The sequence below is a fragment of the Elephas maximus genome, chromosome 3 (assembly GCF_024166365.1).
Source record: "Elephas maximus indicus isolate mEleMax1 chromosome 3, mEleMax1 primary haplotype, whole genome shotgun sequence".
NCBI classification, from domain to species: Eukaryota; Metazoa; Chordata; class Mammalia; order Proboscidea; family Elephantidae; genus Elephas; species Elephas maximus.
Window position 1 is genome coordinate 37,901,037 of NC_064821.1, and position 12,933 is coordinate 37,913,969.

Genomic DNA, 12,933 nt, shown 5'->3' on the forward strand with positions numbered 1-12,933 from the left:
AACGGCGAGTTTCTGGGCTGCTGACAACAAGGGGGTTTGAAAATAAGCAAGAGAGGAACGTGGTCAGGACAGAGGAGGCACCTCCAGCCCCAGAAGGTCAAGTGGTGGCACCAGAAGGAGGTTCGGCTGAAAAGCCCAGAGTTGGCCTGTACCAGTGTCCTGGGGTCGCTGTAATAAAGCTAGTGAACGGGGTGCCTTATAAGAACAGAGATTTATTCTTTCGCAGTTCTGGAGCCCAGAAGTCTGAATTCAGGGTGTCACAAAGCCACACTCCCACAGAGGCTCTGGGGAGGAACCTTTCCGGCTCACTATGTCCCAAGGATCCTCCCCAGGCTGAGAAAAGGAAGATGGCATCACATTGGCTAGTGGAGGCAGGGGTTGCTGCCCAGAGCCAGCAGAGACGGACCCTTTCTGATTCCATTTGTCTCCCCAGCACACATCACACTCTGCCATGGTATCTATTACTTTTTAAAAATTGTTACTGTGGTGAAAATATACATAAAAAAATCATACCAAAACCAAACCCGTTGCCATCGAGTGGATTTTGACTCATAGTGGCCCTGTAGTACAGAGTAGAACTGCCCATAGTTTCCAAGGAGCGCCTGGTGGATTTGAACTGTTGATCTTTTGATTAGCAGCCGTAGCACTTAAACACTACACCATCAGGGTTTCCATAACAAATCATCCATCTCAATCATTTCTACCCTTACGACTGAGTGACATTGATTACATTCTCCAAGTTGTACTACCATTGTTGCTGCCTTTTCCAAAGCATTCTACCGCCATTAACATAACTTTACTGCACTCCAAGCAAAACCCCCCCCTCCCTCCCTCCCACCCCTGGTACCAAACCAAAACCAAACCCAGTGCTGTTGAGTCGATTCCAACTCATAGCGACCCTATAGGACAGAGTAGAACTACCCCACCAGCCTGGTAACCACTAATAATCTTCACTTTTTCTATATTTGCTTACTTCGTATAAATGAGATCATACAGTACTTGTTCTTTTGAGACTAACGGATTTTGCTCAGCATGATGGTTTCAAGGTTCATCCATGTCGTGGCGTGCATCAGGACTTTATTTCTCTTTATGGCTAAGTAGTATTTTGTTGTATGGATGAAACACATTGTGTTTATTCATTCTTCTGTTGATGGACATTTCGGTTGTGTCCACTTTTGGCTGTTGTGAAAAGTGCTGCAACGAACACGGGTGGACAAGTTTCTGCCTGTGTTCCTGCCTTCACTTCTTCTGAGTAGACAGCTAGGATTGGGATGGCTGGGTCACGTAGTAGTTCTATGTCCAACTTTTTGAGGAACTGCCAAACTGCTTTCCACATTGGCTGTGCTATTTTACATTTAGGAATTTTCCTTATTTAAAAGGAGTCCTGGTATCGAAAGGTTGAAAGGTCAGTGGTTCAAACCCACACAGCAGCTCTGCGGGTGAAAGATATGGCTATCTGCTTCAGTAAAGATTAAAAAATCCACTGCCATCGAGTGGATTCCGACTCATAACGACCCTATACAGCCTAAAAAAACCTATGGGGAAGTTCTCCTCTGTCACATGAGGTCACTATGAGTTGAAAATGACTCAATGGCACCCAACAACTCTTTATCTTGCCCTTGTCCATTCCCCATTAGAACATCAACTCCCCCAGGGCAAGGGTTTTTGCCTGCCTCAGTCACCGCTGTGTTTTTGGTGCCCAGCATAGGTAATGAATGAATTTGGAGGGTTGGGAACAGGGACTGGAGTGGGTAGGGGAGGAGGTGGAGGAAGGTCAGGGTCTGGGTGGGACTTGGGCACCGGGAGTGGCTTTAGAGACAGGAGACAACCTCGGGGCCCCATGGTGATAACTCCGTGACTTCAGCAGGAGGGGCGTTCCGCCTGTGTACCTGCAGTCACGCAAGCTGGAGTCTTGCCCGCTGGCAAAGAGGTCCTGCGGAGAGAGAAAGACAGGGAGGACCAGACGATTGGCCTCCCCAACCAGGAACTGATTGAATGGCGGTGACAGAGGCAAAAGAAGGCGTAGCTTTCTGTCTCAGCCAGCTTACTTGCATGGAGTCCTACATGGGGAGGCTGGCGGGGCAGGGGGCAGCCCGGGGAAGCAGGGGGTCATCGGATCTGCAAGTGCCCCAATGTTAAATATGCAGCTTTTAAAAAACATTAGGCAGACCACCCATTCGAGTGAATAATGTGGCAGTCTACTTCCGCAAAGATTTACAGCCTAGGAAACCCTATAGGGCATTTCGACTTTGGTCTACAGGTTCTCTGGGTCGGAATCAACTCGCTGACAGTGGATTTGGTTGGTTTGTTTGTTTGCTTTTGTTTTAGAGCCGCCCCACGCACCCATGCACTTAGCCCTCCCTCCTCTCCAGCTGACGGATTATCTCGACCCAGGCCTTGGAGAGAGAAGCTCCGGCCCCAAGGCCCGGGCTAGGCCTCAGGGTACTTACTCTCCTCCCACCACCTCCCCTTCCCTAACCAACCCTCCCCCCTTCACCCCTCGGCTTCCCAGGCCCTGATTTTGCCCCTCCCAGACCCCACCCTGCTAATACCAGAGGCTCTTTCCACCCCCCTGCTCCCTCCCCTGGTGGCGTAGTGGTTAAGAGCTTTGCTCCTAACCAAAAGGACAGCAGTTCGAATCCACCAGCTGCTCCTTGGAAACCCTCTGGGGCAGTTCTGCTCTCTCCTGTAGGGTTGCTGCGTCGGGTTTTGGCTTCCTCTGGGTAGCTTGATGAGTCGGAATCGACTCCACGGCACTGGGTGGGGGCAGTTTGAGCCCCAGAGCCAGGAGGTCCCGCACAGGGGGAAGGGACTACATGGTCGCTATGAGTCGGAATCGAGTCACTAGCAACTGGATTTTATTACGAATCGGGAAACTGAGGCCCAGAGCGGCAATGCAGCAGGAAACACTAGGTGGAATTCGAACCCACGGCTGCTCCACGAGATGAAGGGGGGCGGGGGGAGCCTTGTCCTGGAACTTGGCAGCTGCCGGGCAGAGGCAGAGAAGAACTCTGCTGCCACCTGGTGGACACTCGCGACAGCGCCGTCTGGATGGGATCCCCTCCCGCCTAACGTCCAGCCCAGGGAGGAGGTCTGAACCAACTCGGGGGTTGGCCTGGTCCCCTGACCCGGATGATGCTCCTTTCCCACCGATATTCCGAATTACCACAACCTAAATGTCCCTCAAAAAGGCATTGGCTAATTTACTCAAATCCGCCCCTCCCCGCCCGTGTTGGAAGCCCTGGTGGCCTAGTGATTAAGAGCTGGCTGCTAACCAAAAGGTCGGCAGTTCAAATCCACCAAGCTCTCTTTGGAAATCCTATGGGGCAGTGCTACTCTATCCTAGAGGTCTCTATTAAGTCGGAATAGACTGGACCGAAATGAATTTGTTTTTTTTTTTTTTTTTTCTGCCCATGTTAGCCTTACACGTCCCCAAACCAAACCCACTGCTGTCAAGTCAAATCCAACTCATAGCCACCGTACAGGGCAGAGCAGAACTGCCCCATAACAACCCAGTGCCCCATAGGGTTTCCAAAACTGTAAATCTTTATGGAAGCAGACTGTCACATCTTTCTCCTGCGGAGCAGATGGTGGGCTTGAACCACTGACCTTTTGGTTAGCAGCTGAGCACCACCAAAGCTCCTTCCATAACGATTAAAAAAAAAAAAAAACCCATTTCTGTCATGTTGATACCAACTCACAGTGAGCCAAAAACCCATTGCCAATGACTCGATTCTAACTCATAGCAACCCTACAGGACAGAACAGAACTGCCCCATAGAGTTCCCGAGGAAAACCTGGTAGATTCAAGCTGCCAACATTTTGCTTAGCAGCCATAGCACTTAACCACTATGCCACCAGGGTTTCCAATAAAACAGAGTAGAACTGCCCTATAGGGTTTCCAGGGAGCAAATAGTGGATTCAAACTGCAGACCTTTTGGTTAGCAGCCAAGTTCTTAACCACTGCACCACCAGGGCTCCTCTGTAAAGATTCCAAACCCAACCCAACCCAGTGCCGTGGAGTAGACCCTGACTCGTAGTGACCCTATAGGACAGAGTAGAACTGCCCCATAGAGTTTCCAAGGAGCGCCTGGCGGATTTGAACTGCCAACCTTTTGGTTAGTAGCAGAGCTCTTAACCACTATGCCAAGAAAATTCTATGGAGCAGTTCTACTCTAAACACACCGGGTCATCAAATTACAGAATTGACTTCATGGCAACTAACAACAACAAAGGTAATTATATAAAAAAACAAAAAACAAACGCGTATTCCTTCTTCTGAACACGAAGTCCTGGTGGCACAGTGTTTAAATACTCGACTGCTAAATTGGAAGGTCAGTGGTTTGAACCCATCAGCTGCTCCTCTAGAGAAAAAAAACCAGGCGATCCACTCCTGGGAAAATGACAGCCTAGGAAACTTTAAGGGGGCAGTTCAACTCTTATACAGGATCGCTATGAGTCAGAATCAACTCAACAGGCCTACAACAACTTCTCTTAGCTGATTAAAAGAGCAACTGTATTTTAAAAATATACATATCTGTACCACTGGGCCTATTAAAAAAAAACTTTTTTTTTTTTTTTTACATATGTCTTTATTGTGGTTAGGTAACATCTAGTCACTTCGCACTCATGGCGACCCTATGTACAACAGAACGAAACAGTGCCAGATCCTGTGTCATCCTCACAATTGTTGTTATCCTTGAGCCCATTGTTGCAGCCACTGTGTCAGTCCATCCCATTGGGAGTCTTCCTCTTTTTCACTAACCTTTTTTTTTTTTTTTTTACGAAGAATGATATCCTTCTCCAAGGACTGGTCCCTCCTGATAATATGCCCGAAGTTGTCGAGATGAAGTCTCACCATCCTCACTTCCAAGGAGCACTCTGGCTGTACTTCCAAGACAGATTTGTTTGTCTTTTTGGCAGTCCATGCTATATTCAGTATTCTTTGCCAACACCGTAATTCAAAGGCATCAATTCTTCAGTCTTCCTTATTCATTGCGTGGTTTTTGCATGCATATGAAAAAAAAAAAGTAAAAGGCAATGGAAAATACCACGGCTTGGGTCAGGTACACCTTAGCTCCCAAAGCGACATCTTTGCTTTGGTCTTTTGCAGTGAATTTACCCAATGCAACAGGCCCTTAGATTTCCTGGCCACTACTCCCCTGGGCACTGATTGTGTATTCAAGTAAAATGAAATCCTTGACAACTTCAATCTTTTCTCCATTTATCATAATTTTGCTTATTGCCCCAGCTGTGAGAATGTTTGTTTTCTTTATGTTGAGGTGTAATCCATACTGAAGTCTGTGGTCTTTGATCTTCATCAGTAAGGGCTTCAAGTCCTCTTCACTTTTGTGCAAGCAAAGTTTTATCATTTGCACATCTCAGGTTGTTAATGAGTCTTCCTCCAATCCTGATGCTGCATTCTTCTTCATACAGTCCAGCTTCTCAGATTATTTGCTCAGTATACATATTGAATAAGTATGATGAAAGGATATAACCCTGACACACACCTGTCCTGACTTTAATCCACACAGTATTCCCTTGTTCTCTTGGTCTATGCCCAGGTTCCTCACGAGCACAATTAAGTGTTCTGGAATTCCCATTCTTCACAATGGTATCCATACTTTGTCATGATCCACACAGCCAAATGCCTTTGTGTAGTCAATAAAACACAGGTAAACATCTTTCTGGTATTCTCTGCTTTCAGCCAGGATCCATCTGGCATCAGCAATGATATACCTGGTTCCACATCCTCTTCTGAATCCAGCTTGAACTTCTGGCAGTTCCCTGACAATGTACTGCTGCAACTGCTTTTGAATTATCTTCTGCAAAATTTTATTTGTGTGTGATATTAATGATACTGTTCAATAATTTCTGCATTCTATTGAATCACCTTTCTTTGGAATGGGCACAAATATGAATCTGTTCCTGTCAGTTGGCCAGGAAGTTGTCTTCCAAACTTCTTGACATGAATGAGTGAGCACCTCCAGCACTGCATCCATCTGTTGAAACATCTCAGTTGGTATTCCGTCAGTTCCTGGAGCCTTGTTTTTCGCCATTCCCCTTCAGTGCAGCTTGGACTTCTTCCTTCAGTACCCATTGGTTTTTTATCATATCTACCTCCTGAAATGGTTGAATGTCAACCAATTATATTTGGTGCAGTGACTCTGTGTATTCCACCCATCTTGTTTTGATGCTTCCTGCATTATTTAATATTTTCCCCATGGAATTCTTCAGTATTGCAACTCGAGACTTGAATTTTTTCGTCAGTTCTTTCAGCTTGAGAAATGTTGAGCCTGTTCTTCCCTTTTGGTTTTCTAACTCCAGGTCTTTGCACATTTCATTATAATACTTTACTTGGTCTTCTCGAGCTTCCCCTTGAAATCTTCTGTTCAGTTCTTTTACTTCATCATTTCTTTCTTTCACCTTAGCTACTCTACGCTCAAGAGCAAGTTTCAGAGTCTCTTCTGACATCCACTTTGGTCTTTTCTTTCTTTTCTGTCTTTTTAATGACCTCCTGCTTTCTTCATATATGATGTCCTTGATGTCATTCCACAACACATCTGGTGTTTGGTCGTTAGTGTTCAATGCATCAGATCTATTCCTAAAATGGTCTCTATATTCAGTGGGATATACTCAAGGTCATACTTTGGCTCTTGTGGACTTTTTCGAATTTTCTTTGGCTTAAACTTGCATGTGACCAACTGATAGTCTTTTCTGCAGTCAGCCCCTGGCCTTGTTCTGACTGATGGTACTGAGCTTTTCCATCATTTCTTTCTATAGATGTAGTCGATTTGATTCCTGTGTATTCCATCTGGCAAGGTATGTAGTCACCATTAATGCTGTTGAAATAAGGTATTTGCAGTGAAGAAGTAGTTGGCCTTGCAAAATTCTATCATGAGTTCTCTGGCTTTGTTTCTATCACCAAGGCCATATTTCCCAACTACTGTTCCTTCTTCTTTGTTTTCAACTTTGGCATTCCTATCACCAGTAATTATCAAAGCATCTTGATTGTATGTTTGGTCAATTTCAGGCTGCAGAAGTTGGTAAAAATCTTCAATTTCTTCATCTTTGGCATTAGTGGTTGGTGCATAAATTTGAATATTAGTCGGATTACCTGGTCTTCCTTGTACGTGTATAGATATCATCCTATCACTGACAGCATTGTACTTCAGGAGAAATCTTGAAATGTTCTTTTCAGTGATGCATGCAACACCATTCCTCTTCGAGTTGTCATTCCCAGCATAGTATCGATGTTTATGTGTTCCATTTCATTTTTGAAGGTTTCCAATTTTCCTAGATTTTTACTTCCTACATTCCATCTTCAGATTACTCATGGATGTTTGCAGCTGTTTCTTCTCATTTTGAGTGTGGTGCCACCTCAGCAAATGAAGGTCCTGGAAGCTTGACTCCATTCATATCATTAAGGTCGACTCTATTTTGTGGAGGCAGCCTTTCCCCAGTATTTGAGTTCCTTCCAACCTGGGAAGCTAATCTTCTAGCACTATATCAGACGACAATGTTCCGCTGCTATTCATAAAGTTTTCACTGACTAATTTTTTCATTAGTTTTCCTAGTCTGGAAGCTCCCCTGATACGTGTCCACCATGGGTAACCGTGCAGATACTTGAAATACTGGTGGCATAGCTTCCAAGCCACCACAGTATGACAAACTGACAGATGCGTGGGGCAATGTACTTCATAACAGCACAGAGGAGGTGGGTGGGAGCAAAGCTGTACTGGAGTAAGGAAACGATCCCAGATAGTAACTCAAATCCACAGGAACAAATGAAGAAACCTGAAATGGTGATAAGATTAATAAAGTCTCTGCTCTATCAACATATACTCAGTCTTCTTTCTTTTCTCAGCTCCTTTAGACATAAAATTATGTAATCATCATAACAATGTATTTGTTGGGTTTGAAATATTGTGCCTCTGTACAGAACATGCAAACCCTGGTGGCGTGGTGGGTAAGTGCTATGGCTGCTAACCAAAAGATCTGCAGTTCAAATCCACCAGGCACTCCTTGGAAACTCTATGGGGCAGTTCTACCCTGTCCTATAGGGTCGTTATGAGTCGGGATCAACTAGACAGCAATGGGTTTGGTTCGGTTTTGGTTATATAACACATATAAGATGTTCTTCAATGACAAAAAAATTCTTACAGGGCACATGATATATTAAAGATATAACCGGGTATAACAGCAACTTAAAGGAGGGGAGGGACGGTTTAAGTATAGAGTTTTTGTTTCTGACTGAAGTTAAGTTGGTATCAATTTAATCTAGGTCGTTATAAATGCAAATGTTAAATGTGATATTCATGGTAACATGCTCTTCATAGCCCTGACATCACATCGTGTGAGGTGTTTCCTTTTCCACCTTTGGTCTCCCCTACCGGGGCTTCCTTTTGCCTGAGCAAGCTACTAAACTTGGGAGCTCCTGGAAGGTGAGGGCTTCATCTTGGTCAGTTAGCCACCTCCCTCCAGGAACAGGAAGCAACTGAGTCGGGGTTTGAATATCAGCTCCTATGAAACAGAAACAGAGGGCAGAGGTGGTTCTGTGGCAGAATTCTCACCTTCCAAGAGGGAGACCTGGGTTCCATTTCTGCCCAATGCACCTCGTGCACTGCCACCACTGATATATCCCTGTAACCTTCTGTGTTGCTATGATGCTGAACAGGTTTCAGCGGTGCTTTCAAACTAAGGCAGACTAGGAAGAAAGGCCTGGTGATCTGCTTCCAAAAACCAACCAATGAAAACCCTATGGATCACAAAGGTTCGATCTGCAATGGATTATGGGAATGATGCAGGACCGGTCAGGGTTTCATCCCATTATGCATGGGGGTTTCCAATTCCGGCGACTTGAAGGCAACTAACAACACCGAAATACAATTTGGACCGCAATAACAATAATAACTAGCATTCAAGCGCTTAATGAACGTCCATTTGGGTTAATGGTTGACTGCTCTGTGCCCGGCGTTTTATGCAGATTCTCTCATTTAATTCTTGCAACACGTCTAAGAAAAAGATACTAGTATTATTCCCATTTTACACATGAGAACTCTCATGTCCATGGCTAGGGACCTCCCTAAAACATCTCCCGGAGAAGAAGCTCCAAGTGAGGAGACACACCAGGGTCTCATCATAAACAAGCGGGTCTCAGGGCCCAAAAAGTCCGGGTTAATATCGTTAGCATCCCGGGGCAGTGGAACTCCAAGACAGCCCGACGAGATGCCAAAGCGCCTACAGCTCCCAGCGTGCCTAGCGCGTGGACGTTCCCTTACGGCCCCGGGTGAACAAGAGGGAATCGCCGCGCTGCTTCCTGGGAGATGTAGTCTCTTTGGGAAAAGCGGCAAGGTTGTGCGTGGTAGGTGGACCCGTAGCCAATGAAGAAGCGAATCTGGTTGAGCGCCAGGCCTAGGAGGCAATGGGTACGCGGCCTCGGGGGGGCAGGACTTCCGGCAGCGAAGTCGTAGTGAGCGACTGCGCGAGAGCAACGACTTCCTTTTGCGGGTCGAGACTAGTACGGAGGGGCTGCCATGAAGGCATCGGGCACAGTAAGCCGGGCTCTGCGGGGCCGGGGGTCGTGGGGCAGGGTGCAGACTTGCTTAGGGTTTCCGGGAGGCGTCGCAGAACAGGTCGGTGCTCTCATTCCTTCCTGGGCCCTCGTCGTCCGCGCGCTGCTATCGTCCTGGTCAAGCCAACATGGCGGCACCGCGTGGGGAGGCCCGCGTGGGCGGCCCCGGCCGGGCTCCGGGATCGCTGGTCCGAGGAGGTCGGGTCCCCGCTCCGGAGTAGGGGACAGGCTTCGCGGCGTGGAGGTCTACGGTGCACGATCTCCTGGGACGGCCGAGCCTGTTTCACCACCAAAAGGCGGACATGGTGGGGAAGGAATAGTTTGGAAGATTAGATCCTAGGGAGAAGCAAGACCGGCAGGTCAGGTCCAGAGCTGAAAGTAGTAGCTGAAAGTTTGTGATATTTGTTGCCGTTTTTTATTAATATTAGTAAGAGTTTGGCGGATCATTTATGGAGGTGGCTCCTTTCTGCCGCCATAACACAGATTGGGCTTGAATTTGATAAAACATTCTCATCTTTGACTCTGTAAACCGGAAGCTGTGATTGGTCCGAACCCCGCGGACTGCAGTTGGAGAAACTGAGACAGGTACCGGAAACATGGCAGCAGTGCTGGGAGCCCAGGGCTGGGAGTGTCCCTGGGTTCCTATCCTGGCTGTGCCCGGAGAAGGCTGTGAGGTCCCAGGATTGTCATCTCCTGCTCTGTGTGGAAGGACAGTAGCTCAAAGCTGGGGCAAGGAGTTGTCAGCCCGATGATTTGCAAAGTGACTGTGTGACAGGGATTGCTCTTGGGAGTCTGAAGTTCCTCTGGGTGGATTTGAATCGCCACCCGTTCAGTTAGTAGTCAAGCACTAAACCTAACTTCTTGAGCCACCCAGGGAGGCCTCAGCTTTGCTTTGTATGGCAAGGGAAGGGGGAGGTTGAAGACTTTTCTGGTTGATAAGGGTGGATCTCTTCAGCTTGTCTCCTTCAGATGTTGAGTCTCTCTGCAGGGACCTTTCCTAGACCTCACCCTATGTGTACGTTTATTTCTGTTTGTATTCTTTGTATCTCTGTTACCATAAAGTTGTTGAAGAAAAGGGGAGGGAGAGCAGCATTGAGCTCTCCTGGAAAGCCCTGTCCAGCTTTTCTGACAAGCAGAACAAAGAGCTCTCCTGCACAGATTCCCCAGGAGGCCGTGGGGTGATGCTTTGGGCTGGGAAAGGGGGTGGGTGTGTCTTCCACTTGAGGGCTCTGGGTGATGGTCCCACCTCTTGTCCTCTCTCCCCCTCAGCTTCGTGAGTACAAGGTGGTGGGGCGCTGCCTGCCTACCCCCAAGTGTCAGACTCCACCCCTTTACCGCATGCGCATCTTCGCCCCCAACCACGTTGTTGCCAAGTCCCGCTTCTGGTACTTTGTGTCGCAGCTGAAGAAGATGAAGAAGTCTTCGGGGGAGATTGTGTACTGTGGGCAGGTATTCCAGGCGTGGGGCGGAGCAAGGTCTGGGTGTGGCTCTGCCTTCAGGGAATGGGGGGGACAGCCAGCATCCTTGGGAGTGATGCAATTCACAGCCTGGTTGTGCTCTATGAGGACGGTGTGTCCAGTCCCTGGTGAGAAAGTTTGAGCACATAGAGGGGTGCAGCTGGAAGGGGCCACACCTCACTGAGGCAGTTGAACCTCCCCAGACTTTAACTATAAAGTAGGAGAAACGGTGCTGGGTCCCTGAGGTGCCTTCAGAAAAGGAGACACGGGGTGGCGCTGTCACCTGGGTACTTCTGATGTGACAGGCACTGACTTGGTGCATAAGACCAGGCCCAGACCAGGGGAAGCTGTCTGGGGAGGAGCTCTGTTGGTCCACATGGGGGAAGCAGCCCTGCCCGGTCCTGCCCCAGGCTGTGGGCTGTTACTGTGGGGTTTTCCTTAGGTTGCAGGCTCCCTAGTTGCCTGATGGTGTGGAGATTGGAAAACTGAGGCTCTGAGAACTGGGCCCTGGAGGAGGCCGGGGGGCTGGGCTCCTGAGGTGTGGTGAGAGTGGAGGTCCCTTTCTGCCTCTTCTCAACCCAGCCTTCACCCGGGCAGGTGTTTGAGAAATCCCCACTGCGGGTGAAGAACTTCGGCATCTGGCTGCGCTACGACTCCCGCAGCGGGACCCACAACATGTACCGGGAGTACAGGGACCTGACCACTGCAGGCGCTGTCACCCAGTGCTGTAAGCACCCCATCTCGCTCCCCCAGACCCGGGCAGGCTAGATACAGAAGACATCGGGACGGGGGTGGGTGGCAGGTTTGCAGAGGACACCCTATGCTCCTGGCGTGCCTTTTTTGGAACCTGGCAAGAAGCAGACCTTGAGGGTTGTTGGGGATCTGCTGAGCTCCCTGTCTGAGCAGCTCTGCTCCCCAGAGCCTAGTCCAGCTCTCTGTCTAGTTGGGAGCCTGTGCCATTTCCCACCTGAGGCTGCGTGTCCCCAGAACCTGTTCTCCAGTGCCTGCCAGTGTGGTTCACCAGCCAGGTCACCTGAGAACCCCGTGCCTCTGCTTGCACCCAAACCCAAGAACCGCAGTTTCTCGTAGCGGCGGTTTAAACAGTGGTGCACACAGCAAATGGACCTTGTCGCCTTTGGGGAGCTGTCCCATGCCCCCCAGAGTGAATATGGAGGTTCTACACCCCTGGTGGCCAGGCTTCAGAACCATGTGGGGTCACTCGGGACTGAGTGGTACAAGGTAGGAGGTTTGTGTTCACTCTTCTGGCAGACCGTGACATGGGCGCTAGGCACCGCGCCCGCGCTCACTCTATCCAGATCATGAAAGTAGAGGAGATTGCGGCCAGCAAGTGCCGCCGGCCTGCAGTCAAGCAGTTCCACGTGAGTATCCAGGTCCCCTGGGACTGGGGGAGGGAGGGGATGACCTCCCAGAAAGGCTGGTGGGGCTGGGTCTGACACAGCAGCTCAGGGGGTGGCCACACCTCGGTGACCCGGGAAGAGGTTCGGAGGCCCCTAGCTGGCTGCTCACCCTGCCTACTCCTCCCCCAGGACTCCAAGATCAAGTTCCCACTGCCCCACCGGGTCCTGCGTCGCCAGCACAAGCCGCGCTTCACCACCAAGCGGCCCAACACCTTCTTCTAGGCGTATCCCCTCCCACACCCCCGGTCCACTCAATAAACTCCTTGGGGACTGACGTTGGGGGCCTAGGTGATGTTTTCTTTGCCTGCCATACAGAAATCAAAAGGGCGCAGTGTTGAACATGAACCTGTGCTCCTGCCGGCTCCAGCCCCTGTGCGTTCCAGCAAACCACATGTTCGCTCCTTCAGTGGGGCCCAGAGCCACCACCCCAGTGGGGGCATCCAGGGGTGGACCCTGCCAGCTCCCTCTTGCCTCTTCAGCCCTTG

The 12,933-nt window shown here is 49.1% G+C and overlaps 1 protein-coding gene and 1 non-coding gene across 2 annotated transcripts; both read left to right on the forward strand.

Moving 5' to 3' along the window:
* Positions 1–9,461: 9,461 nt before the first annotated feature.
* Positions 9,462–12,723, forward strand: RPL18A (ribosomal protein L18a). Its single transcript, XM_049877393.1, has 5 exons — positions 9,462–9,553; positions 10,843–11,022; positions 11,628–11,757; positions 12,300–12,409; positions 12,578–12,723. Exons 1-5 carry the CDS (start codon positions 9,536–9,538, stop codon positions 12,668–12,670), a joined length of 531 nt encoding a protein of 176 aa, XP_049733350.1. The 5' UTR covers positions 9,462–9,535; the 3' UTR covers positions 12,671–12,723.
* On the forward strand, positions 12,084–12,215 carry LOC126074155 (small nucleolar RNA SNORA68). Its single transcript, XR_007516957.1, has one exon. It is a non-coding gene; the product is annotated as a small nucleolar RNA SNORA68 (small nucleolar RNA).
* Positions 12,724–12,933: the final 210 nt, after the last annotated feature.

What these genes read in the sequence shown, in the direction of transcription:
- RPL18A (XM_049877393.1), top strand. An exon ending in AGGCGCTGTCACCCAGTGCT is followed by an intron (nt 11,758 to 12,299) that starts GTAAGCACCCCA and finishes CTCTTCTGGCAG; the next exon opens with ACCGTGACATGGGCGCTAGG. An exon ending in CTGCAGTCAAGCAGTTCCAC is followed by an intron (nt 12,410 to 12,577) that starts GTGAGTATCCAG and finishes CTCCTCCCCCAG; the next exon opens with GACTCCAAGATCAAGTTCCC.